This window comes from Neophocaena asiaeorientalis, unplaced genomic scaffold (genome assembly GCF_003031525.2).
Source record: "Neophocaena asiaeorientalis asiaeorientalis breed wild unplaced genomic scaffold, Neophocaena_asiaeorientalis_V1.1 scaffold508, whole genome shotgun sequence".
In the NCBI taxonomy this organism is placed as follows: Eukaryota; Metazoa; Chordata; class Mammalia; order Artiodactyla; family Phocoenidae; genus Neophocaena; species Neophocaena asiaeorientalis.
The window spans coordinates 153,888-181,668 of record NW_020172179.1 but is presented as its reverse complement, the minus strand read 5'-3'; the positions used below and the strand labels follow the sequence as shown (position 1 = coordinate 181,668).

Genomic DNA, 27,781 nt, shown 5'->3' with positions numbered 1-27,781 from the left:
GAGAATAGATACGTAGATCAAGGTAGATGCTTTTTTTAATTTAATTTTTATTTTGTGTTGGGGTATAGTTGATTTACAATTTTGTTTCAAGTGTACAGCAAAGTGAATCTGTTACACATATACATATATCCATTTTTTTTCAGATTCTTTTCTCATATAGGTTATTATAGAATATTGGGTAGAGTTCCCTGTGCTATGCAGTAGGTTCTTGTTGTCAAGATAGATGATTGATAGAGATGATAGAGATAGATGCTATCGTCTATATAGGTATTATCTCTATAGATAGATAGCCAGCCCTCACTAACTCTTCTTAAGAATAAACCACGGGCTTCCCTGGTGGCGCAGTGGTTGAGGGTCCGCCTGCAGATGCAGGGGACACGGGTTCGTGCCCCGGTCCGGGAAGATCCCACATGCCCCGGGAAGATCCCACATGCCGCGGAGTGGCTGGGCCCGTGAGCCATGGCCGCTGAGCCTGCGCGTCCGGAGCCTGTGCTCCGCAACGGGAGAGGCCACAACAGTGAGAGGCCCGTGTACCGCAACAACAACAAAAAAGAAAAAACCACTCAGATTTTATGCTCTGTTTATCTTTTCTCTATTTATTCTATTTATCTATTTATCTTGACAAAGGGGATTTCCTTTGTAACATGGGTGTGGCGTCCTCCCCTCTTCCTCACCCATTCTTCTCCTGTTCACTCCCTGATGGACCAGTCACTGTAACTGAGGAGCTGCAAGGGAACTAAGGGACCAGTTAGTCTATCCTCCAGACTCAGCTTGCCACAAGAAAGTGGACCATCTCATATGAAAAGAGATGTTTTCATTGATTTCCCTTGACCCATTTAAGTTGTTCTCAATAGCACCGTTCTGTTCAGTCTGGAAATTCTCTTTGACCAAACCCACTGCCTTGTTCCCTGAAATATGGCACTTACCTCCACGTCACAGAGGTCTCTCTTGGGTGGAGGTGGAAAGAGGAAAGGCATCACAGACTGTGCCCGGGGACCCAACCTGGACCCTGGAGATGCCCCTGGATGGAGGTGGGAGGAGTCACCCCCAAATCAGCTGGAAACTGGCCTCACATAGACAAGCCCTTAAACTTCTCTGACCAGGGAGGCTCAGGGGAGGAAAAGCCTGTTCCAAAGAAACAAAGCAAAGCCCACTGAGGAAGCACTGTGGAAAAATGCCCAGGGAGGCCTCCTGGGTTTATGAAAACAAATATTATCTCAACTATAGTTCTCAGGTGGATGGTAATACACACATAAAGATTTAAGTGAGCATTTAAGCTTCTAAGTGACCCAGGCAGGAGAGCCTGGGAAGGGAGGGAGCCTGTGATGACTTGTAACCTTTCCAAAGCATCGTAGACCCCTCCACTTGTCTACTCTTCTAAGTGTCACAAGGCAGGAAAGCCAGGAAGGGACTAGAACTTTCCCCAATATGTTGATGCTTCTCTTCTCTCTCTAACTGAGTCAGAGTGAACTAAACAGTCTGTACTTCCAGGCCCTTGTTGAACGTGCTGTACCCATCCTGTCCCCTACACAGAATTTCTCCCTGGCGGGGCCAGGGCACAGGGGCCAACTTGGTGAGGGGCAAACGGGGGTGTCCTGTCCACGCAGCTCATCTCTAAGCCCAAGCAACCTTTGCCGTAAGAAGTGCTTTAGCCAGGTTACCTCCTCAGCACTCAGCATCCCGCCGAAGTGCTTACGTGTTCCTCATCTGTCCTGCCGGCCAGAGGTGGCGATGTCAGGCCAGAAGCCACCAGCCCGCCAGGCTGGAATGATGGACAGGGATGTGTCTGCTGGACAGGGGAGGAGCCTAGGTGTCCCTGCAGGTGCTTGAGAGAGAGAGCCGGGGCTGGGTTGACACCCCGGCAATATTTTTAGGGGCAGTTTGTTGGCATTGTTGCCTAAGCCAGACATAGGCAAAGGGGAGCCCTTTACAGAATGGTTCTCTTGGCTACCAGGGTCATCGCTGCCCAGCAGCCAGTCAGATCCTCTGTCGGGTTGGGCTGAGATGCCTCAGTGTGCCTTGGGCTCAGCCTGGCTGCTATGCAGGTCCAGAGCTGAAACAGGAAGGGGTGGGAGGAGTCTGGATCTTCCAGGCCCTGCATCACCCACCGTCCTGATGTACAAGACCCATTGCAGCCGCAGGGTGAGGAAATAGAAAATGGGAACAGAGGGAGTATCCAGGAAGCCCCCCTAAGCCCACCCCAAGCACTGGCTCTGGGTCGGGTGGGGCAGGGGGTGGGAGTAGCATGTTTGCCGGGGAGGAAGGAGCCAGCCTTCATGAGCCTGGCATGCTGGGGTCAGGAATCCACCACGGGTGCGCGACAGTGGCTGCCCGCGCACACCTCCTTCGTAGCTTCACGTAGCGCTTGTCTTCCAAGGAGCTCCCACCCAGAATGAACAGACAGATATAATCATTGACCTTGTGATCTTAGCAACATAGATATTAGGGCAATATATTGTCATCTACAACTTGCCCCTTTAACAGGAGAGAAAATGAAGGAATGTGGGAAATAAATCAACTTCTTGGGAACTTCAGCCTAGTTAGCTTATTAACATCTATTAAGGGTTCACCATGCGCCAGACTGATTGGCTGTGGACACGTTAAGGGTATTAAGTCATGACTCCTGTCTTCAGGAAGATCCCAGTGTGGTGAGAGGGGTGTAAACCGGTGACTCCAGTGCAGCCCTAAGAAAGCTCTCGTCACAAAGCCGAGGGTGGGCAGGGAGGGAGGGGAGGAAGGAGATCCCACCTCCTCTCTGGGCTTCTGAAAAGGAGACTTCCCAGAGGGTTGACTGGTGAGTTGGGGAGGCAGAAGGTCATAGATAATAACATGCTGTATTTTTTACATCCTTCCCGTGTGCAGCCCCTTCACAAACGTGTCGTTTCATCCCGGATGAGAAAACAGAAGCTTAGAGGGGGTTATGGTGCCAACGGACAGAGGCAGGATTTGAACTCGAGGCTGCCTGAGTCCAGAGCCCAGCTCTCAGGCGCTGCGTTTTTCAAGGCCCACCTGTCATAGTTTTTGTTCTCAACTCAGGGCTCCGATCACCTCCGGGTCCAGCCGTCCCAGTCTCTCTTCCTTCCTTGTGCTGCGAGGTGTGAGTGGGGGAGAGGCTGGTGACCACATTTTGTTCTTTTTGAATTTTCCTTGAGGGGAGTTCAACATTCTGCTAGGGGAATGGGAGGTGTCAGGTCTAAGGTCATTGCTTTGAAGACCCCAAATTATTTTGTTCTGTGACTTTAAGGGGAGTTGAGGGACACATAGAATCACGCCATCAGAGCGAAGGAGAAAGGTCCCCCCCACCCTGCCTCATGCTTTCCATTTGACATAAGTGATTAAAATAGAGCTGAAAATTCCACTAGAAGAGAGAAAAGATACATTAATAAAAACTGTATAATGAGTGTATTAAGATTAATGGGAGAAAGGAAGGCCTTTAGGACCAGCCTCTCCCAGTGTGAAAGGTGCTTCTACTGAGTGGCAGCCGTGTCCGGATGTGAATCCATGCTTGGAGGCAGCCGTGTGTGTCCTTGAACCACGGTTACTGTTCTTCTCAGTAATCTCCTGTCTGAGTTTATGTAAGTGGAAGCCCTCACATCAAAGCCACTGCCTGCCCAGCTCATCCTTTTGGTAGTTTTCCAAGGAAGTCCAGTGGCACCCGCTTTCTAGCCATCATCACAGGGTTGTCACATCCGTAGGTCCCACCAAGGTCTGTGGATCCGTTACCCACCACGGGCAGAGGCTCACGTTTACCTTCCTGGAGACGGCTCGGTGTGTTGAAATCACGTAATCTCAATGTTTGTCATTACCTTGTTTTTTTAGGGTCCATTCAGAAGAGAAGCCTAATTTTAAAAGTATACGAAACCGTTGTTATACTAGAGGCATATGCTACCTTGACATTTTCATAATTCCTATAGCAACCAGGGTGGTTTCACAACCCCAGAAAAGACTTTGGGGGAAACTTGAGTCTGTTTTCTGGGGCTTTTTTGTTTTTTTTCCAAGAAGCTAACATTCAAATTGTCTGCTTTGCTGTCTTCCTTTTCCCGCTGCGGGATCTTCTGATCTTCTGCAGTGAGCACAGGCATCACGGATTGCCGATAAGCTGTCCCCCAGCCTTCAAAGCTAGTCTGCTTCTAGCTGCTTCTCTGTGCAGCCTGTGCTTGACTTGGCATTCCCATTTGCAAAGGGAAGGAATCACTCTTCCTTAAGTTTTTCATCTTTCGAGCTCTCACCAGTTGTTTCTTCGTAAGTGCCCAAGTCTTGAGCTTTGGAAGGTGTCCAGGGGCAAATGCAAAAGTGCACAGAACCTAGTGTGATCCTGAAGCCACAAAACCAGCTGTCTTTCCATCTTAGAAACGAGTCCTGTACAAATAGCAAATTGGATATGTCACCCTGTCTGTTCCTTTACTTCAGCCGTTTTCTCGAAGTGAATACTGGATATAAAGGAAAGTTAATACGCTCATGACTCTCCTTGTCGGAAGTGTTCCCCTCTGAAAGCTGTTTATAAAATGCTGCCCCCATTCTGCCAATTTCTTTTTCAGTATTGACTTAAGAAGCAGGTTATCAACTACACCAGAAAATCAGAGTTATTATTCTTTTTTTAAAAAATAAATTTATATATTTATTTATTGTTTATTTTTGGCTGCGTTGGGTCTTCGTTGCTGTGCACGGACTCTGTAGTTGCGGCGAGCGGAGGCTACTCTTTGTTGTGGTGTGTGGGCTGCTCATCGTCGTGGCTTCTTTTGTTGCGGAGCACGGGCTCTAGGAGCACGGGCTTCAGTAGTTGTGGCACGTGGGCTCAGTAGTTGTGGCTCACGGGCTCTAGAGCGCAAGCTCAGTAGTTGTGGCGCACGGACTTAGTTGCTCTGTGGCATCTAAGGGATCTTCCCAGACCAGGGCTCGAACCCGTGTCCCCTGCATTGGCAGGCAGATTCTTAACCACTGCGCCACCAGGGAAGTCCCACAGAGTTATTATTTTACCTTCGTAGGAACCGTTCTGTTGTCCTAAACTTTCTCTTCTTCCACCCCAGCTGGGTTCTGTCCCCTCCATCCGTCCTCTGCCATCTGAGAGAGGAGAGGGGCAGAGGGATGTGGGAGGGAGGCGTTCAGGGGAGTTGAAGCTGTGAGAGCCAGACTAGCCCTGTGGGAACCTAAGTGCTATGGGGAGGCAGGCCTAGGATGCCAGACGAAGTCGATAACATGAATGCCATTGACGACTGACTCTGCTGCAGGTGAGACTTCCACCAGAAGTAAAGGAAGAGAAGCAGTAGAGAACTGCCTGCTTTAAACAGGCACTGAGAACAGCCTGTGTGTGATCCATGTATGAGCAGCATTAATCGAATACTCTGAGCCTAATGTGTGAATAATCTCCATGAATAGCCCTTAAAGAATAAGCATTAAGTTGACAGACGTTGAAGAGAACTTCATTCTCCACTCCAACATCCCCACTCCCCCTCCCCCAGGACCATTCTCACCACCAGAGCTGGACAAGTGGCAGCTTTTTGTGCTCATTTGATACAGAAAGTGATCAATATGTTCACCTGGCTCTGTTGTGCGTATGTTTCGGGGTTAATGATCAATATCATTACTATAATTTTATATTAACATAATGATTTCCTCCCAAGTGCACAGAAGCCTTTCTGCATCCAGTGTGGTAGATGACAGATATAATTTTCTCCATTTCTAGAACTAAGGAAATTGATCCAGGGAGGAGTGATGGTGGGTGCTAGTCAGTGGTGTGCTGGTAAATATTTTCACAGCTAGCTCTCCAAGAGAAGCAGCCCTGGTTTGTAGTGGATGCTGATTACCATGGTGTAAATACTCCCACCTTGGCTGATTCAGGCCACCGACATGCCTCACTGAATGCAGAGTTAGGAAGAGATACAATCAGCTCCTGTGAGCTGGCACGGCACTCTCCAGAATATAATTGGCACAAATTTATGGCTTCAGACACCCAGGTGACTCCTAAGGACCAGCTCCAACCTCTGTAAATGCCCAGTTAACTCTCAGGCTCAGCTCAGCCTCTAACTCAGTGGATTGCCTTGAAGAGTGTTTTCCACACTTTGAGTTGTGACCCATTAAAGGGTCAAGAAGTTAATTTCAGGATCTTAGTGAGCTGGGCTTCCCTGGTGGCACAGTGGTTAAGAATCCGCCTTCCAACGCAGGGGACACGGGTTCAAGCCCTAGTCTGGGAAGATCCCACATGCCGCAGAGCAACAAAGCCCGTGTGCCACAACTACTGAGCCTGTGCTCCAGAGACCGTGCTCTGCAACAAGAGAAGCCACCGCAATGAGAAGCCCGCGCACCGCGGCGAAGAGTAGCCGCAACTAGAGTAAGCCCACACATGGCAACAAAGACCCAACGCGGCCAAAAATAAATAAATAAAATAAATAATAATAAAATTTTTTTAAAAAGATCTCAGTGAGCATTTTTTTCAATGAAATAGAACAGAATAAAATAAAAAGAAATGAGTAGACCAGAACATATCAGAGTGTAACGTACATGTTCCAATGAGAGATGATGGATAGATGGATGAGTGGATAGATAGGTAGATAGGTAGATACATAGATAGATAGATAAAATAGGTATGTATTTGTGTATAGTGAGTTGGGATTAAAAAGAACAAAAACAAAAAATACTGACCTAGAAGCAAGAGTATCTCTGTTTCCCCATCTGCAAAATGGAGCTATGGAGCTTGCTCTCACCTTTGCCATAATCAGCCCAGGAGGATGACTAAGGTCACCTCTGTGACAGTGCCATGGTGGTACTATCTGATCTATCTGATCAACAGTTGATTCATTTGCAGGGGCAAAATGGGGCAAAACAGACAGGCGTGGCTTTGTCTGTTTGGGAGATGGATGAACACTGTGATGGGCACAGTCCCATCACCTTTATGCACGTTTTCTCGGGGCCTGACCACAGCCTAGAGAGTGTCCTCCCAGTGGCCCTCAGCCCTCATCTGTCCACGCAGTGCGCGATGGTGTCCTTGCACACAGGAAATTCTGCAGGTTGGAGGGAACGCTGAGGTTCCCCGGGAGGCTGGCTGTGAGTGGTTACACAGGAGAGTCAAAGAATGTGCTGGCTGGAGCAACTCTCCCACTGGAATGAGGACAAGTTAGTTTTGAAAAATAGGGGAGAAGACCTTGTTTAAAGCTTTTTCCACACATTCTTCTGAATCCCTGGAGGAAGAAAATACAAAGCCAGGCAGCTTGTATGAGCCTTCACAGCAACCCCATGAGGCAAGAACTGTGAGCCCCATTTTATGGAAGGGGAAACTGACACTCAGAAAGGTTAGGCACCTGCCCTGAAGTTGCACAGCAAAGGACACTGCGCTCTAAATCCCTCCTTCTGACCCCAGGCCTGTGCAAACGCCAACGGCTCCCTCGGAGCCCGTTAGTCATGCACGGAAGCGTTCCAGACTGGTTTCTTCATCTTTGAAATGAGATCTTGCTCTTATGAAACACGTGGCCTTTTGCTGAGATGGGAGTGTGGGCTGTAGAGTAGGAATCTCATCCTACTTTAAAGATCACTGCCTTGGGATCTCTTACCTTTGTTTCCTTGCCTGGAAAGTGGGATGATAGCAACTTTGTGGGTTAGTTATGAGGATTAACTAAGATAATGTAATGAGATAACAAAGTCTAGAAGGATATATATTAACATGCCAACAGTGGTGGTCATCCCGAGGTGGTGTCATTACAGGTGGTTTCACTTTTCCCTTTCCTTCCCATCTTCGTTCAGTGGTGCACTGGTAAATGTTTAACAACGCGGCTTTCCAAAGAAAAGAGAAGATTTGTAGTGCCCGTTTCCGTGGTATAAATACTCTCACCAGGGCTTCCCTGGTGGCGCAGTGGTTGAGAGTCCGCCTGCCAATGCAGGGGACACGGGTTCGTGCCCCGGTCCAGGAAGATCCCACATGCCGCAGAGCGGCTGGGCCCATGAGCCATGGCCGCTGAGCCTGCGCGTCTGGAAGCCTGTGCTCTGCAACGGGAGAGGCCACAACAGTGAGAGGCCCGCGTACCGCCAAAAAAAAAAAAAAAAAAAAAAAATACTCTCACCAGGGCTGATTTCAAGTTACCACCTTGATCTCACTGAACAAGTTGGGAGACTTGCACAGTTGGCTCTCGAAAGCTGGTACAAGCCCACGTCAACACACCCCTGTTTTAAACTGTGAGCTGCCAGCTCTATTTGGGTGGTAAATTGAGAGAGAGAGAGAGAGAGAGGGAGAATTAATAATAGGATGCCTAGCATGATGCCAGACATAGTAGTTTCCAGTTCTCCCCGGCCTTCCTTCCTCATCTCCAAGCAGACAGCACAGGGACCGAGATGGCCTGGCCCCGTGACGTGGTGGTTCTGAGAAGCCAGGTGCCCTTATCTCGCTCCGCATCTGCCAGGCTCTCCCAGAGCCTGGGCAGCCTGTCGAGGAGATTCTAAGGCCTGATCACCAAGGAATAATCAAGTAGGCCAGCAGGTCCTCTCAGTTTCCACAGGAGACACGCTCTGAGCAGACGTGTGCATGGTTGAAACTGCCCTGGAGGAAACCAAGGAGAGTCCCAGTGGAGTGAAGGGCCTAGAGGAGGACACCCCCAGGGTGGCCAGTCTCTGACCAGCCTAACCTTCACGTTCAACTCTCGACCTAGAGGTGCGTGTAGGGGGTGGGGTCTACAGGTTCCTGGAGGAATCCTGAAATGGGACAGCAGCTGGAGGCCTGACAGGCCTTGGGCGTATCATCAGGCGCGCACGACAAAGGTGCAGAGGTGCGTTCCTCGCCCACAGCTCTCAGCCTCCCATACTCCGCACAGCTTCTGGTGCAGAGTAGGTGCTCATGAAAATTTTGTGAATGCGCTTTTTTGTTTTTTTAATTAATGCATTTCTTTCATGCCTTTATAGCCTGATCTATTGCAGAAAGGCTGGAAGGCAGCTCAGGAAATGCTGTTGAATAAATAAATGTCTTAGCCCTTGCCAGTTCCTGGTTTCACATGTTCCTGGATAGAAAATGTGACTAAATCTAAATGAGATGCAAAGTGTTAATAAAGATTGCCAGTGATTTTTTTTTTAATTTCTTCTGGCTTTTCTGTATTTTTCATATGTATCCTCAAAGAACATGGATCACTTTTGTTATTAAAAAAAAAAAGACTATATATTATAAAAATAATCTGTAAATAAAATGTAAAGCGGGAGTGGTGTCAGCAATGTGGGACCGGGTGCATCCTCTGTGCGCTGGGAGGCTCTGAAGCAAGGGCCCCGGACATGCTGGGTGGGCCCGGCCTGGGCCTCCCCACGCCGCAGGCCTTTGTAACAGCTGGGTTCTCTCTCAGGCCTCCTCTTTCCACAGGCCTCCGCCTACCAGGCACTGACTAATAACGCTCCCCTCCGGTAATGTCTTAGTCAGAGTGGAAACAGAGGCGAGTCCTAGAGGGGAAATGATGGGCTGCGACCAGAGCCACGGATGATGCAGAGGCTCAGTGTGCCTGTGCCCCGGTCTGGTCCGCATCCCGCTGCAGGTGTGCGGGTTCCTCGCACGTCGAGGGGACCCAGCAATGGGGGCCCTTCTCACCCTTCCAGTCCAGCCTCCTCGGGGGTGGGGGTCTTGGCTCCCGGCCGCGTGACAAGTTGGTCGGTTCCATTTCCCTCTAAGCATCGGGGCTGCACTGGAAGCCTGTGTTGGTTTATAAATGAGCCGTGCCTGAATCAGAAGGAACTTGGCTTCCCTGTGGCCTCGCCCTGCAGCTGGGAGAACCATCGTGCGCCTGGTGGTTTTCAGTAAAGACACAGGTTGAGTCTAAAAAACGAGGGCATGGGGGTGCTGGGGAGAGGAAGCTCAGCTCTGTGACGCAAAGACTTTCATGCAGAACGTGTCTTTTATTTCCTCTGTCCGCCCTGCTCTCAGTGGCCCTGGAGCCAGGCAGCTAAGGAGAGGCCGGCAGAGTGCCCCCCACCCCACGGTGGGCGAGGAGGTATGACCACCGAATCCTCCAAGCTGACCCCTGCACACACACAGCTTTCCTGAGACATAATTCACATACACAATTCACCCGTGTAAAGCATGCTGTTCAGTGGTTTGTAGTGTGTTCACGGCGTTGTGCAGCCATCACCACTATCAATCTTAGAACGTTATTATCACCCCCAAAGAAACCCGTAGCCTTTAGCAACTGTCCGACAGTTCCCTCCAGGGCCCCTCCCCCCCACCCAAGGCAAGCACTAATCTGCTTTCTGTCTCTCTAGTTTTGCCTGTTCTGGACAGTTCATATAAATGGAATCATATAATACGTGGGCTTTGGTGACTGGCTCCTTTCACTTAGCATATGTTTTCCAAGGTTCATCCATGTTGTAGCAGGTATCAGTACTTCACTCCTTTTTATGGCCAAGTAATATCCCATTGTGTGGATATATCACATTTCATTTATTTGTTCAGCAGTTGATGGGTATCTGGGTTGCTTCCACCCTTGGGCTGTTATGAATAATGCTACAGTGAACATGCGTGGGCAGGTTTTCGTGTGGACCTGTGTGATTGTGTCTCGTAGGCCACATAACTGACCTTCTAACAGCGTCCATCTGACTCTGTCACTTCTTTGCTTAAAAACCTTCAGTAGTTTCCCACTGATCTTAAAGTCAGGTTCAGAATCTCTACCTTGGTCCACAGGCTTACACCTTCTGGGCTCCCCCCTTGTTCTGTTCCAGCCAAGAGGTTCTGCTGACACACAGATCTCCTTCCTCGGCAGACCTGGAACTTTCCTCTCCCTCCCCTGGCCTTTTCTCTCTCTAACCCCTCCTCAGGGAAGCCTCTCCAATGCCTCAGACAAGGTTAGGTCTACCTGCCACACACTCTCATGGGACCCTGTACATCTCCTCCTTAGGAGGTACCACTGTTACAACCAAGTGATGACTTGTGTGATTCGGTTAATTCTTCTCTTTTCTGCTCCAGCAGAGCAGGGCATTTGTTCTTGTTCACCAGTTATCCCTGGAACCCAGCATGGTCGGTACCCGGCACACTTAGGCACTCGGTAAATCTTTGCCACATAAAGAATGGGTAATGATGGTGGCTGACAAGCCACTTGTCTGGACACTTCCTTTTACCCTGGAGTCTCCCACAGGTGATGGGGAACCCAGGCAGCTGCCGAGACCGGGATAACTCCTCTGTCTCTCCGGGCTTTCTCGCCCCGTCACTCACCTGGGAGGGCTCTGCCCACGCTGAAATGGGTTTGGAGGAGCTCCCCCATCCTAAAATGACTAGAGCCTCATTGGGTCCCAGCTAACCCAAGGGCCCTCTTTCAGAACAGGGTCACTCCCCATAGCATGTGATTCCAGGCAGCCCAACCTCGCTGACCAAACCAACAGGGGTAGCCGTCTGTCTGCAAGGAAAATAAGGAGGGGTTCTCTGAGGCACGGGCTTCCCTGAGAGTAGGGAGCTGCATTAGGAGAAACTGCTTTCCCTTTCGTAAAGATGATTGCTTTCTGCACGTCTTGTTTGAAAAACTATCCTCGAGGAAATGCCAAGAAGAAACCGTCCACCTTCTGAGACTTGGTTGCTTTTTCAAAACAACCTGTTTTCCTTTCCCCCACAGATATGCACTTGTTTGGCCACTACCCAGCACACGACGACTTCTACCTCGTGGTGTGCAGTGCCTGTAACCAGGTCGTCAAGCCACAGGTCTTCCAGTCCCACTGCGGTAAGTGGACTCCTGCACCGGCCAGTGTCCGACATCAGGGAGGAACCGTCCCCTGTGGTCTGGCCCTGGGTCTGTCTTAGCCCAAGGCCATGGGTGAATTCCTCCTGGGGCTCTACCTCTGCTCCCAGACTGCCTATCTTAGAAGCTGCAGTCCTTCTGCCCACACACTCAGTCCTGCCGGGACACCAGAGAGAAAGCCTCTCATTGTTTAGGTAGATGGGTGGTGGCCTCTGCAGATGACGAAGGGGAGGGGCAGTGGTGGCTTGAGCAGTCCCTCCTGCAGCCTCGCAACCTGACATTGGGTCCCCCTGAGAGAGGGCATGGCGGAGTCTCCCTGTATGGACACACAGGAGGGTTGGGTCCCGTGTGGGACCACTGGGCTGCTGCCCCCCGAGAAATGCATGTAGCAAAGCCACAGGTTCAGCTTCTCCTCTTCCAAGAATCATCCTTGTTAAAAAAAAAAGCCAGGCCTGTTTGGGAACTCACTTTCCCTTTGTATCTTTACATCCTTGAAGTGAGCAATTCCCTTCAGCTGTTCCACAGCAAATGCTGGTCTCCTTCAGTGCAGGTGCTGTGTGGACTTACAACAGATAACCTCCACGAGGCTGCTGCCCTATAGCAAACAAACAGCTACTGATCTGAGACAGGAAGTGACTTAACCTCTCTGAGTGGAGGTTTCCTGTCTTCACACGGGGTGTTGGACCAGCCAATTTCCAAAGTTGTCATATGCTCTGCGTTCCAGAACAGTAGTTCCCAGTCTTTTGGTTTAAAGTCTCCTCTTTTTTTGTTGAACGTAAAATCCAAATGCCCTTCTTTACTGTTAAATTTCAAAGCACATTAAATATTGTGCCTAAAAAAAAAAAAAAAAAAAAAAAAAAATCAAAGCAATTATAATATCAAATACGCTTTTGCAAATTACACGCTTCCCCTTTCTCACACTCAGGATTTCTTATTTTACCCCAGCCCTGCAGCTATCACCATTCTGTAATAAACAGGTATAAAATAAAAGGAGATGGGCTTATCTAAGCTCTCTAGTAAATGTATTTGGGACTATAGAATAGTCATATATATCCTAATATCACTTATGAATATGTATATACGTATATGTCATTTACATAGCTGCATATATATGTATAACCTGCGTCTGTGTGTAAACTCTAGGTGTGTTTTGTGTTTACAATACATAGAGAATCCAGGCTTCTGAGACTCTCTGACCTGCACAGGCATAGAGGCTCCTAGAAAGTGCCGTACAAAGAGCTCTGTTGAGAGGCCAGGTCTCCTGCCCCTCCTGGCAGCCAGCTCTGTGACTTGGGGCTACTTGCTAAATGTCTCAGTGTTTGGTGTCCTCGTTTCTTCCACAAGAGGTGACTTCCGCGGGTGCTTCCAGCTCTCACATTTTTGTTTCTGGCAGAATGAGCATATGACACAGGAGCAAGTCGTGCGCTGGGCACGAGCTGATTTTCTTGCCTGAGGCTCTGTAGCAAATGACCCTTCCTTCTCCCCGGAGGAGAGAAAAGGTCAGGCCTCTCCCAGGGAGGCTGTCAGAGGCCCGGCGGTGGTGCTACCAGCTGGGGTGACAGGAGAGGGAGTCAAGAGCAGAGCAGTGGCAGGAAGATCCCACCCAACTGCTGGGTCAGGGGGTGACTGTGGAAGCTCCGTGGCCCCTGCTTCTGTTTGTCTCACGAAGATGCCGAAAGGGATCGTCATTCATTCATTCACGGGATGTGCTGCTGTTCTGGGCACTGGGGCACAGCAGTGAACAAGACAGAAATCCCATAAGCCGTCACAACCTCCTCTGGGAACTTAATTCGCTGGCAGGGTCTCTGACGGCAAGAACCTAAAAGGGACCTGGGACCCCACTGTGCCCTGCAGAATTCCGCCCAAGGCAAAGCCTCATCTAGCCAGCAGAGGAGGCCTCTGGGGCTCGGCCGGGCTGAGACACGTGCCTCCCTCTGTCCTAGGCCTTTTGGTGCCAGAGCAAGTTGAGCTTAGGGGGAGAGCCAGGGGTTTTGTGGCCACCTCCTGAACAGCGGCAGTAAATTAGTTTGGGGGTTTGGGGGTCACCGATCTCATCCCCCGAAGCCCCGTCTCCATTGAGCTTCTTGCTGAATCAGCTGACAAGCAGCGATGGGGGCGTGGCCACATCTCAGCAGACGGAGGCCCCTAAGCCTCCCTCGTCTTTCGGGTACGTGTCCCGCAGATGCGCAGCCCGCACTTATCAAGGGCAGGAGAACACGAGGCAGAGCTCAGAACCAGAGCAACACTCCGGGAGCAGTGAGGATTTCTTAGTTGCCCTAAAAATTCCTCCTATAGTGTCATAGTATTTCCTTTTCTGCTCTTTCACCTCCTATGACTAGCCTCGCTGTAACCAGCAAGTTAACGAGAATGGCACTTTGCTAAGTGCCGGGCACCATGCTATATGCTTTCTTTATCTTTGAACATGTAATCCTGACCCTCTCAACACCCCCGTGAAGTAGGTACCAATGTTACCCCCATTTTGAACTTGGGGAAGCTCAGGCTTAGGAACACCTTGCCCAGGGTTGCAAAGCTAAGCAGGTGTAAAGCCTGATTCTGAACGCAGGCCGCATCGCTCCAGAGAGAGGGAAGTGCGTGCCTCGCCTGCTTGCCTAGCCATTGTCCCTCACTGCCTCCCAGCGTGGGTCACATGCCCTTCTTGTCAAAGGCCTGACCCACTTGCCTTCCAGGTAACACATCATAGTACAGGGCTTCAGACTCGATCTTGTTAGCAGCAGAGCTTTCTCTCAAACGGAGTCTCATCTGCAGAACCCAAATATGGATATAGATACACAGCAGAGCCAGAGAGGTTGAAATTGGGGTCCCTGGCCTATTCCTGGCCTCTCAACCCGCCAGGGCTCTGCAGAACAGCATCTGAAGTTTTAAAGTGGAGAGAACGTGGGCTTTGGAGGCAGGCAAAGCAGTTCACATGACTCCCTCATTAACTGCGTGATCTCAGGCAGGTAGCCTCCTGTCTCTCCACCTGGTCCATAAGATCGGTGCGCTGCCTGCCTCGGGGGAGTTGTTGGTGCGGAATGACTGGCCAGAGGCGCCTTCCTGCAGGCACACCCAGAGCATGCGTTCATTCCTCTTCTCCCCGTGCTATCTCCCCATGGCCAGCAGCTGGACGCGATTCATCCCTCTTCACATCCATAAAATTCTGTTCTCCAATGCCTCCCACCTTCTGCCGCGCACTTCACTTATCTGTGGACTGTCTCAGCACATCCACCAGCTTCTAGGATCCCCTCGGGACTAGGGATGTACCTTTTCAGCTCTGTATTCCCAACACCTAGAAATGCGTTCATCCATCACCGGCCGTGGCCCCGGGAAGCAGAGCTGAGGTGCAGTGGGAGGGACACAGCCCAGGGTCCAGCACACCTGGGGCCAGATCCCAGCTTGGCCTCGCCCAGCCCTTAGACCCTGGACTTGTCACCGTTTTAAATGACAGGGGCCTGGACCTGTGTTCTCTTGGAAACTTGCTCGTTCTTAGCACCTGTGATTCAGCTCCTGGTTTTAGGGATCATATATCCAGAGAGATGGATGCATGGCAGCCTTCAAGATTTCAGTGACCTGGTTAAGTTAAATGAAAAAAGGGTGTGTGTGTGTGTGTGTGTGTGTGTGTGTGTGTGTGTGTGTGTAGGCAGTTGGTTCTGAGGACTTTGGAGGTTGACAGGTAATGTGAAACAGTGAAAGCCGTTGTGGAAAAATCATGAATTTTGGAGTCAAACAGACCCAAGTTACTAGCTGTGAGACCTTGGGCTAATTACATGACCTTTCTGAGCCTCCTTTTCCTCTAAAATGAAGGCGATAGTTCCTGCCTTGCAGAGTTACTATGAAGAACAGAGATAAAGTAGTTTCCTGGCACATAGTAAGGAAATAAAGAAAGGGTAGCTATTATCGTCAATAAAGTATGGCTATTTTTTATTAAGTTGAATGTTTCTTATGAAAAATGGGAAAACCAATTCAGTCAAGTGCTTCCTGCCTTCGTTTCTCTCCCTGTCTCGGGGGATGTGTGCACAGAGGTCAGCCTGCGGACTCTGGCCTGTGATTCGTCTTCGGCTTCCCACACTCTTGAGGCAGGACTTGTTGGCCTGAAGATGGTTACATTGCCAGGAGTTCTGAGGATCTGCCTTTTATGAATATGGTTTACATTCACATGCGGCCCCAGTGTCAGCTCCTTTGGAAACACCATGAAGCTCCCAGTGTCTCTCTGGGGTCCCTGCCGAGGTCCATCTGGCCTTGGCCGCCTCCCCGTATGGGGGTCACGTGAAGCCCCGCTCCCAGCACTGTCTGCTTTCCTGTTGCTCCTGACTTTGTGCCCCAAGCTGGTGTCCGAGACGTAAAAAGTAGGCATGCCCACTGCTCAGGAGACCCTCTGCTTGACGTAGGGGTAGGGGTTCCCTGCAGACCATTTTCTGTGCCACCCTATCTGTGTGGGCCCCTTACGTCTGTTTCCTCTGTACATGGGCCCTTTGGATACTTTTTAAACCTCTACCCAGGAGATCTAGGATTTTGAGGAATTGGTTTGTTTCTAAAGTCGCTTAGGTTAGTTGATGAGGTTATTTAGGCGTAGACAAGGGGAAAACAGAAAAAGCCTTGCCTTGGGCGTCCTGATCCCATTCGGCAGGCATCCCTGTCTCTCGTAGCTGTCCAGCCCAAGTTGTGGCTTGACGCACTGACACGATGTAGGAGCCTCGTGGTTGGGAATAGCCTCCCTGGGGTCAGTCTGCCTAGACTCAAGTCCCAGCTCTTCCACTTATTAGCTGTGTGACCTTGGGCAGGTTACTTTGCCTCTCTGTGCTTCAGTCTCCTTATTCTTAAAATGGGATCGTAGTTTATCTCGTAAGATTGTTGTGATGATTAAAGGAACTCGCACGTGGGAAGTACTTAGCACAGTGGTGGAACAAAATTTACTTTAGGAAAAAAAAGAAAGTTAAGCTATTGTTAACCAAGTGATAAGCTACAGAGATTTATAATGAAATCTTTTCCAGAGAATATTCACTTATGATTACCATGGAGTGTGAGGGTGACATTTGTGACTCTTCCTCTTGTGTCGATGCTGTGGGTCCCAACCTCAACCCAGAGAGAGTAGTATTGCCATATCTTCCGAAAAGAATCCTCTGTGTGTGGTGTGTGCATGTGTGCGTGTGTGCGTGTGTGTGTGTGTGTGTGTGTGTGGGAGCGGGGGCGGGGGGTCCCATCTGTGTCCACAAGCCTGTATGCAAGCTCAAAACTAGGAGGTGCAAGATACCTGCAATGGAAACATATTTTTATTACTTTTAGTAGTTGCATACGTTTAATCAATTTGAAATATTACAAGTAAAGGGAAGAATAATAAGTAGATCCAAGCTGTGGTGTTGTAATTGGGTTGGGCATTTATGGAGTTGTATGATTTGCCTAAATGAAAAGAGTATGATTTTTTTTTCTGTCCTTATCTCCTGATATATTTACATAATGAACTGCCATGAAGAAGAGTTTCTCAGCGACAGCACTGTTACCATTTAGGGCTGGATAATTCTGTTATGGGGGCGTCTTGTGCATCGTAGGATGTCGAACAGCTTCCCTGTATTTTATCCACTGGATGCCAGTAGCAGCCCCCACCCCCAGTCATGACATCGAAAACTGTCTCCAGGAATTGCCAGTGTCCCCTAGGTGACACAATTGCCCCCAGTTGAAACCCACTGCCATAAAATATAACATTTCCATTTGTCCTATCATATTTTGTGCTTTTCTGTATTTAAGTTTTTCTCCACATTCAAGTGAGTGTGTGTGCACGGGTCATCAGGATAATTTCCCCATCACAGTCATATTCAAAGCATAAAACAAGATATGTTGCAGAAGTCCATAAAGTCTCAGTCCTCCCCACCTGAAAATCAAAAAAGGGGAAAAAATGGCAAAAGAAATAACCCATCCATATACACAGATCCTTCAGAGTTTTTCAGCCACATTTGGTGCTTACCCTCCAAGCAGAGAACTATACAGCCCCACACCCCATCCATCAGACAGAGATAATCGTTGGATGTCACTGCTACTTAAATAATATACATGTTAGAACCAAAGAACCTAGTTGTCACTCAGTAGACAAGAGAGGATTAATTTTTGTCCCTCTCTCTCAGAGAGGGCTTTTTATTCCCTTTTCTGATTATATTTTTGAATGCCCTTCAAGTAGCTATTTTGCATGTTGATGGTGATGCAGTAGAATTTAATGAACTGTGAGCTGAAGCAGAGGGGCTGGGCTGCAAAATACATGAGTGACAGCAGCTGGCTGCTGGAGGTTGTTACCTCCAGCCCTCCCATCCACATCCAGGTGCCGATGCTGGGTGGGTACCCAGAGCAGCAGAGCCCAGCAGTGCCACACATGGAAGCCTCATTCATGAGGTTCCAAGGTTTCCTGCAATTGTTCTTTTTATTTTGTCTATCTCCGGGTGACCTCTGGTTGAGCAGGAAACAAACCATTTGTGCTTCTGAGCCCTAGAGAAAGTCCGTCCCTCCTAATGCCAGTGCCCCTGGGCTTCCCGGGTATCATCGCCGGCTAATTATCCTGCCAGAACTTCCTTTCTGAAAGTGTAAATTGCCACAGAGCAGGGCTGGAGTTTTTGGTCAATTAAGTTGAATTCGTTTGTTGAGATTAAATTTCTGTTGTTGTTATTGTGGGTTGTCTTTTATGAGACTAGATTATTATACCAGAGACATATAAAATAATTAAAGTAAATTGGTCTCATCAAACATATTCTTTGTCAAGTCTGACAGTATTAACTAATAAGACTTGGCAAGAACGAGTGAATCTGTGCAAACTTGATTTTGTTAGTGGGATTCTTTTTTAACCTTAATTTGATGCATGGATCCCCGATCCAGAATTAACTCTTGGCTTGATATATCTTTCGGGTTCCTTACGATCAGAAACAATGTCTGCTGTTCTTTCTTCTTATTTCATCTTTCCATTGTCCCTGGTAAAGTGCAGTCATACGAGAGATCCTAAGGAAATCCCTATAATAAGAAGATCCCTAAGGGAAAAAATCACGGACTAACAAATGGTTCTGCCTTAAATCAAGCATCACAACTGAAAGAATCTACAATAAAGTGGGACCACATTTTGCTCCACTTCAAATGTTTGTATTTTGAACTTAGCGCTGCTCTAATTAGAATTAAAGGTGTGTCTAGAACATAACAGGCTGACCTGGTCCCAAACCCTGGCTTTTCTTTTTTCTTTGCTAATGGCAGACAAAAATACCAAAGCAGGGCTTCCCTGGTGGCGCAGTGGTTGAGAGTCTGCCTGCCGATGCAGGGGACATGGGTTTGTGCCCCGGTCCAGGAAGATCCCACATGCCGCGGAGCGGCTGGGCCCATGAGCCATGGCCGTTAAGCCTGCGCGTCCGGAGCCTGTGCTCCGCAAAGGGAGAGGCCGCAACAGTGAGAGGCCCGCATACCGCAAAAAAAAAAAAAAAAAAAAACCAAAGCCAACAATAAAGCTAATGTACTTATTGAGCACTTATATATGCTAAGATTTTTGTTATTTAATCCTGTTGCCACCCTAAGGTGCTGTGGTCATAGTATTCTCATCTCACAGCCAAGGACAGGGAGACTCAGAGGATTTAGGAAATTTCTTCAAAATCAGGCTGATGTTAAGTGGCAGAACCAAGGTTCCAATCTATGTCTGACTCTAGATCACTTTAACCACTGTACTGGTTCAGTGTTTTGAATCTCAAACTCCCTGCAGCAGTGTAACTACACTTCCATACAGAAAGGTTGTTTTGGTCCCCTGTAGGATGCTGGAGACTAAATGCAGTGCTTGGGGGCACCTGAGCTCCCTGTTTCTTTCTCATCTTTCTAACCTATGCCACTGATCTTGTCTGCTTGTTGGCTTAGGTAAAGAACTTGGGCACAATTTTGAGGGAATTCAGAAAGGAGGAATAAATCAGTTACAGTCCATGTTTTGAGAGCCACAGCATTTGCATAGACCTTTAAATATCAAAAAGTAAAAAGAAGCAAGGTTGCAGAAGAGGTGGAGTGGGTACCACCATCAGTTCTGTCTTTAGCTTCTTGTTCATGTCCAGCAAATGAGCAGATCCATGAGGCGCTCCCCCCGTCAAACAGTAGATGGTTTCCTCTAAATTCAATGGAATTCCCTTTTCTTGCATGTTTCTGTAAACCAGGTAAAATTTTACAAGTAAACAAACCAAGCACTTCCCTGGTGGTTCAGTGGTTAAGGGTTAAGACTCCATGCTTCCACTGTAGGGGGCGCGGGTTCAATCCCTGGTCGGGGGAGCTAAGATCCCACATGCCATGCGGCATGGCCAAAAAAAAAAAAAAAAAAAAAAAATAGCATATATAATGGCTCAGCTCAAATTTAGAGATAGATTAAGAGGATCTTCATAACTTTAGCATTTTTTTACTTTAGTATTATTGAATTCATCTTTAATTGAAAAATAAACTTATAATCTCATTTAAGCCTGTTTCTTGAAGGCTGAATCTCTTGGATTACATTCTCCAGAGTCACATAGCTTTGATTCATTAATTTATTTTCAAAATATTTATTGAGCACCTACTGTATGCTAGGCATTGTTCTAATGCTGCAGGTGAATGAGACAAATAAGAGTGTGAGTTTTTAGGGCTTCCCTGGTGGCGCAGTGGTTGAGAGTCCGCCTGCCAATGCAGGGGACACGGGTTCGTGCCCCGGTCCGGGAGGATTCCACATGCCGTGGAGCGGCTGGGCCCGTGAGCCATGGCCGCTGAGCCTGTGCTTCCGGAGCCTGTGCTCTGCAACGGGAGAGGCCACAATAGTGAAAGGCCCGCGTACCACAAAAAAAAAAAAGAGTGTGGGTTTCTTGAAGCCTGTGTTCTGGTAGGTTAGATAATGTATTGATAAACAATAATGTGATTGAGCTGTAGGTAGAGCACACCAGGTGAGGTGTGTTTGAGGGCTTCAGAGAGGTGGGGGGGGCCACTACTGTAGAGCCCAAAGTTCGGGCTTCATTCCAGGTGTGGTGAGAAGACACGGGAGGACCCTGTGTGAGGGAAAGACATCATCTGGTTTGTGTTTTTAGAAGGTCATTCTGGCTGCTTGGAGCCTGGGAGACCTCATAGGGACTGATGCATAGCTGTGAAGGTGGATAACAAAGGATAAACTTGAGATCTGTTTTGGAAATGTAGCTGACAACATTTGCTGGTGGATTGAGGTGGAAAAGGGAGAGGTCAACATTTAGGGTTAGTTAGAAGGGGAATGGCCAGTGACCTGGTAGGAAAAGCAGCAGAAGATGACAACATGGGAGCCAAGAGAAGAAAGTGTTTTGTAGAGCCAGTCAAATGCCAAGTGGTTGAGTGAGAGGAGAAAAGAGAAGAGGTCGCTAGTTGCCACTAAAGGCTGCTGTTGACCTTGACAATAGCCATTTTAATGTCTTTGGACTTTTTTTTCCAAGTACAGATGACTTCATTTTTGCATCACTGATAGACTTCTTTTTAGGCTAGCAACACCCTAAGTGTTTTTCTACATTTCTGCTGAGCTCAGCTACCACCCAACTAAATTGTCAGCTGGTCCCTGTGCCCCCTGCATCCCCCCTGTCCTATGGTACCGATCACTGTGCAGCAGTCACCTGTGAGCACTAGGTACTGAGCTCCCAAGCGCTGGGGCTGTGTCTTTTGCATCCCTGAGTCCCAGCCTGGAGCACATTTCCTGACTTGGGGCACAGACAGGGAGAAAGAAGGACTCTTCCAGCCCCAATTCAAGTGCTTTTGGCACTCCCCACTTTACCAAGATTCGCATACATGACAGCCATCGCAAATGCTTGTTTACTTATCCACCCCTGTTGCATACGAATGCTCACGCACAGACACCCCCCCCCAGACTAGGAGTTTCAAGGAGCCCTGTCATCGTGCTCACCATTGTGTTCCCTGAGTTAACACGATGAATGCTGGATCTACAATTGGTGCTCAATACACTTTTTTTTTTTTTTTTTTTTTCCTTGCGGTACGCGGGACTCTCACTGTTGTGGCCTCTCCCGTTGCGGAGCACAGGCTCCGGACACGCAGGCTCAGCGGCCATGGCTCACGGGCGCAGCCGCTCCGCGGCACGTGGGATCCTCCCGGACCGGGGCACAAACCCGCGTCCCCTGCATCGGCAGGCAGGCTCTCAACCACTGCGCCACCAGGGAAGCCCCTCAATACACTTTTTAAAAAATGAATCTTGGAAGAAAGGAGGGAGAAAGTGAGCATGGAAGGAAATTGGCTTCCCAGTTGTAAGCCACATTCCATGGGTAAGCGAGGACATTCGTTTAGAAGATGTTGCTCCTTCAAAGAGAATGACTGTCTGTGTTCAGGTGCAGTTGGAGAGGTTGATGCAGGGGAACCGTCCTTCCTCACTGAGCACTGGTGAGGCTGCTCCTTTGATCCCTGACCACAGCTGAGTTCTGGAAGGCTGACACTGTAACATGACCCCCGGCTTCTGACTCATCACTGGCTTGTCCTCGCTGTATGGGCTGCTCCCTTCCATTCCTCGGAGCTGTATCAACTGAGAAAAATTAGGGGAACAGCCATCGCTTTATTTAAATGCGAGCGAAGAATGTTGCCAGCACTGATTCAAAAGGTCATCTTGGCATTGTCCCCATCCGAAGCAATGAGCAGAACAGGGTTTCCGAAGCAGTGTTCCCTCCCCATAGTAGTGCATCTGTGCTCTGCGAGCTGGAGTTTGGGGGCACACACATGCTTGGGAAAGACCACATGCCAGATTACCCTCTGGAGGTTCTCGGCAGCTATTAGCCCATCAAAGCACTCAGAGGTCTTGCAGTAAAAAACAAAAATGCGCCTCTTTCGATTTGGAGTCCCATCGCTCTGAATTTATCAGAGTTCAACCGTGTGCACTGGGTGCTGGTGATGGTGATGGTGATAATAATAATAATGCACTTTTTTGGATTAATACTGCAGTGCCACATACAAGCCCACTCCTTCATCTGGTGTCCAAGCAGAGAAACAAAGCTCTTTTCCAATCCTGGAGGAGAAACTGGCCATGAAGAGAGCCCACTATCCCCAAACCATATCTACCGTACTTTATGAGTGGAAGGGTTTTCAAGGGTGGGCTTGATTATCCATCCTTTTCACCTCGCGCCCTAATGCTAGAGCCCAACTCCCATCCAAACTGCCACTCCACCATCACAATTTTCGTTTTGGAAGAGCATCTGGAGTTTTCGCTCCGGGAGCTGATTCTGAGTGCTTTGCGTGGGGTCACTGAGAGGTCCCTCCCGAAGTGTCACATATTAGGCACCATGTAGAGGCTCACCTTGGGGCTGGGGGTGGGGTCAGGGAGTCTCTAAAGAAGGTTCCCAGCCCTATTGTTTCTAAAGTCCAAGTGCTTCTTCCCATATCATGTGTATATTTACTATGGCAGGGTTTTTTTTTTCTCTTCTGGAAAAGGTGCTGTTAAGTTGATGTGGCCTCTTACCATCGGTGGCATACTGGAATTGAGGAAATCCTGTAGTGAAGAGCTTGCCCAAGGCCTTTCCTTTGGTCTTTCATGTGGCCAGGCACTACTGAAAAATGAGTGCACATTGGGGAATTGCTGTGTAGGAGATGCGTGGGAAATAAATACATCCGGGGGAAAATGTAAATCGAGGGGAGTAAATGATGAAAAAATAAGTAAACAATTTCACTATGATGAATCTTACTTCACGTGGAATGAATAATCATTTTTTTTTTCCAGAGAAAGAACTCTGGTGTTTGTTTTACAAAACTGGAACTATGGATTTCTGTCTAAGGTTTGGTTTCTGACTAACCCTGTTACTTGCTTGTTTATTAGCATCGTACATGCTTTACTTTTCTCTCCCAGGAATTATTTCTTCAAATTCCTGAGGCTTCTCCAGAGATGCATTTTTCTCTGATGAGTATGGCTTCCCTGGTGGGGTGGCTACGATTTTCCACTCGTCTCGCTAAGTGGCTGTCCCCACCCCGTAGGTATCCCTCTCAAACAAGCCGCCCCCATCAGGAGCCCTGCTGCCCAGTCCCCAGCAGTGAGGTCCCGTTAACACCAGCCCCGACTGACCCCTGACTCAGTGACCTGCATGACAGTCAGCTCTAGGGCATCGTCTGATGGCAGCACTCTCTCCAGGTGCGTATGAATTAAGTCACCGGAGCATTGAAAGAGGAAGGACCTGGACAGCAGCTCTGAAAATTCTTGTGCCACTTTTTCAGCTGCCCATGTCATGTGCTTACCACTGTGACACTCACCCGAGGGGGTAGTTGGTGGGAAGCGTCTGTGCTGACAACACACCTCTGCCTAGGATACTCTTTGATGGGGGGCAGTGTTGGTGATGTTTGAGAAGGATTGGGAGACCAGTGAGGAGGCCCAGGGCAGGGGGAGTGGTCCCCTGAGAGCTGCCCCAACTCTGTGGCTTGTTTGTGAGCCAGGGAACCACAGGGCTGTTTTGACCACCACAGGTGTCCGTGGCACAGGCAGAAGAGCTCTGGTCCTCTCTTTTATTTTCTTACTGCTCCATCTCCCCCGCCCCTGCTGGCCCACAGAACTTGCAGACCTATCATCAATGCGATTTGATCTGTATCACCCCATCCTGCATTCTATTCTTTTTAGGTTGTTTGGTGTTTTTCTTTTTAATATTTCTTTCATTATTCAGCCAGCCCTGGAATTGTGTTGAACTGGAAGCACAGTCCAGAGGAAGTGGTTGGTTTGGGATTGATTTGGGGGGATTTCTCAGGGGGCCTGCTTTCTACCCCAGGGACACATGGACCTATATTTTTCTTGTGTGTCTCCTGTGCAGCATTCCGCAATCATTTTTAAGACGTGCTTGGCCCTGTGAACAAGAAGACAGAGGGTCCCATGTAAACTGTGATCTACAGAATTTGCTCGGTTCCAGGACCCTACTGATTGTAGGATGCCACATCAGTTGAATGGCACCTTTTCCCAGGTGACTAGAGCACTGCTAGGACAGTCTCTGCGCCCAGCCAGTAGTGGCTAGCAGCAAGAGATGGGTATAGTGTGATAGAATAGGGCACAGTCTGGGGAATGAGCCAACCGCAGCTTCTGGTGCTGTACGACTAGGTTGTAGTTAACCCACGCACACCCCTTCTTTTCTTCCTGGAGTCAGGTACTTCACCTTCCCTTTGGGTTAGAATTTAGTTCAAAGTACAAAATAATTTAGCTATAATGGCTTGGGGAGTTTCCTGTTTCTGGTGATACCCATGACAAATGTCATATAAATTAACCTGGTCCCATAGCAACTAGGCCACACATAGAAAAAAAAAAATCACATCATTGCCAATTAGTAATTAAGGAGCATAGTTTTAGTTTCCAAATGTAAAGGGTGGTGACGGGGGGCCTTACTCTTGTTTTATTTTTGATTTCTAGTTTCATTTGTGATGGCCAGGGAAAGTTATGTTACCTGTTTTATAACTTAGGATATCTCCTTTGTGATCATGCTTTTTTCTTTTTAATGTGTCATGTTATTAGAAAACTTGTATAATCTCTCTTTTATGTGCAGGGTTCCATATATTAATTGTTTATTTTGTTATTCAAATCCTATTTATCCTCACCATTTTTGTCTGCTTGGTCTATAGTTTCTGAGAAGGAGTTTTAAGTCTCCTATGATGGTTGTGTGTCAGTCTCTCCTGAAATTCTAACACCTTTTGCAGTACCATTTTCAGGCTGTGCTATTGGATACATGTAAGTTTATGACTCATGTCATTTTAGTGGTGGAGTCTTTGTCCCTATTAATGCTTTTGCCTTAGGTCCTATTTTATCTGATTAACATTGCCACCTAATTTTCTTTTGGTCAATGTGTATTGCCTTATCTCTTTCCAATCTTTTATTTTCAACCTTTCTGTGTCATTTTGTTTTAGGTGTCTCTCTTGTAAGTAGTGTATAGCTGGCTTTTTTAAAAGTCCAATCTGATAGTGTCTTTTAATAGGTGAGTTTTATCCATTTACATTTATTGTGATTACTTTATATATTTGGACTTATCTCTTTTAATTTGCATTCTGTGTACCTTGCATTTTATTTGTTTTTGTTCTCCTTTCCTGCCTTCCCTTAAATGAGCAGTTTTCTTAACTGTCTTGCCATTTTTCCCTCTGCTAGCTTGGCCACAATAGATTTTATTTTATTTCTTTATCTATCTATTTAAATCTATCTATTTATTTAGTGCATTAAGTTTTTAACATGTATACTGAACAATAATTTTTTCTCATAAAGAATACGGTTGTTCAGGATCTCTATCTTCTCAAACAACATAGATTTTTACATACATATCCCACTTAAAGTCAACTGGTAATTACAACAAAGAATTGAAATCCTGGCTCAAAACATTGCCATGCGTTCTCAGCCTCCTGATTCCCAAGAGGATTATGATTGATTTACAAAGCATGAACTTTTTGCTAATTCACTCTGTTTTACACCCTGGGGTGTTTCGGGTCATATCTCTAGTTCAGAGTAATACATTCATTCCCAGCTCATAAAAACCTTTCAAGTTCCTGAAAATGTTCTGAAGTAGGATTGGACAAAAGAGAGCTCAGAATCATACAGCCCACTCTTAGGACCTGTTCCCATAAATCCTGTTTGTCACTTGTAATGATTTCCAGTGTGAAAATCAAGGGGTTCCTCCCTGTTAACACCTGCTTACTTATCCCTTGATGCCCCAAATTTAATGTGCATATAAGCCCCCTGGGGGTTTCTTGCTAAAATGCAGATTTGAATTCAGCAGGTTTGTGTTTCTAACATGCTCCCGGGTGATGCTGGTGCTTTTGGTCCATGGACCACACTTTGAGGAGCAAGTGCTTGGAGAATAAAATGTAGTTAGTTAAAAGTGGGGCTTCGGGGCTTCCCTGGTGGCGCAGTGGTTGAGAGTCCGCCTGCCGATGCAGGGGACACGGGTTCATGCCCCGGTCCGGGAAGATCCCACATGCCGCAGAGCTGCTGGGCCCGTGGGCCATGGCCGCTGAGCCTGCGCGTCCGGAGCCTGTGCTCCACAGCGGGAGAGGCCACAGCAGTGAGAGGCCCGTGTACCGCAAAAAAAAAAAAAAAAAAAAATAAAAAAAAAAAAAAAAAAAAAAAAAGTGGGGCTTCGGCTCCAGGTCAAGGTTCCTTGATACTTCACGGAACAGCAGATTCCAGAAGAAGCATTTTCTTTAGATTGATGGAGTTCGGGATCATTTCAATTTTGAAGATCTCCTTAAGGCCCTGCAGAGCCCTCCCACCCCTCTCCTGGCCCAGAGCCAGTAAGTGCTCGTTCAGACCCATGCGAAGTCCCTCTTACCTCCATCCCACTGGAGGTCAGCACAGCACATGCTTTGACTCTCAGGCTTGTCACTGTGTCATTTAGATGTGACTCTGTGAGGCAGTGCCCCGAGGAAGAGCCTGCCTGGGGCCAAGGGCAGCCTTCCTGGTAATTTATGGCTAAGACAAGCTTTTAATAGAGATACACTTTTAAACAGTAACCAGGAAAAAGGTTCTCTCTTCTTAACGGGTACCCATTTATAGGACTCAGCTGTTGAAGCTCAAGGGTAGCATTAGGCTTAAGTTTAATCTTCTGTATACCGTAATTTACAGCACTGAGTAAAGCATTGTACGTATAACTATTTCAGTCATTTGCTATGATAAATAGCTATTGCTCTTGGCGGAACAGAAACGCCATCTCTGCTTTCCACTTATGAATACTGAATAGTCTCAGGCAGGCTTTTGCTGTAAGTTTTTAAAGGGGAAATCCCCACCGATCACATCTCCTCAGTGGCCCAAAATGTTATTTCCCTGCTGTGTGCACCAGTCAGTGCTCGATCCAGATGGCAGTTCTGCAGCACACGTGTGTTGCTGGTGAATGTTGCACAGGGCAAGCCCAACAACTCCAGGTCCAAGCCCTGCTGAAGGCTGCAGTTTTGCACTGAATGCCTTGAGCTGTTAGGTAGGAGATTTAGCTAGTGGCAGGAAGCCACCAACAGGGATCAGGGATCTATCTTAGAGGTGATAATGTGATGCAGGAAAAATAGAAGTGGTGTGAGTCTGTTGGATTCCTGACAGTGAAAAGATGGTGTCAGCTAGGGAAATTGAAACTAATAGGGGCAAAAGGAGAGGGGAAATGCCCAGGCTATAAATCTCTAGGGATAAACTCTTTGGG

The 27,781-nt window shown here is 47.9% G+C and overlaps 1 protein-coding gene across 12 annotated transcripts in view; it reads left to right on the top strand.

Annotated features, from left to right (window-relative positions):
- The window catches only part of ATXN7L1 (ataxin 7 like 1), a 243,812-nt gene that overhangs the window by 74,428 nt on the left and 141,603 nt on the right, over positions 1-27,781 (top strand). For all 12 annotated transcript variants that reach the window (XR_003005423.1, XR_003005419.1, XM_024760906.1 and 9 more), the window contains exon 3: positions 11,559-11,663. Coding sequence is in view for 10 of the 12 variants with exons in the window: in XM_024760906.1 (XP_024616674.1) it covers positions 11,559-11,663 (105 nt within the window). In the remaining 2 variants the exon portion in view is untranslated. The remainder of the gene's footprint in view (positions 1-11,558; positions 11,664-27,781) is intronic.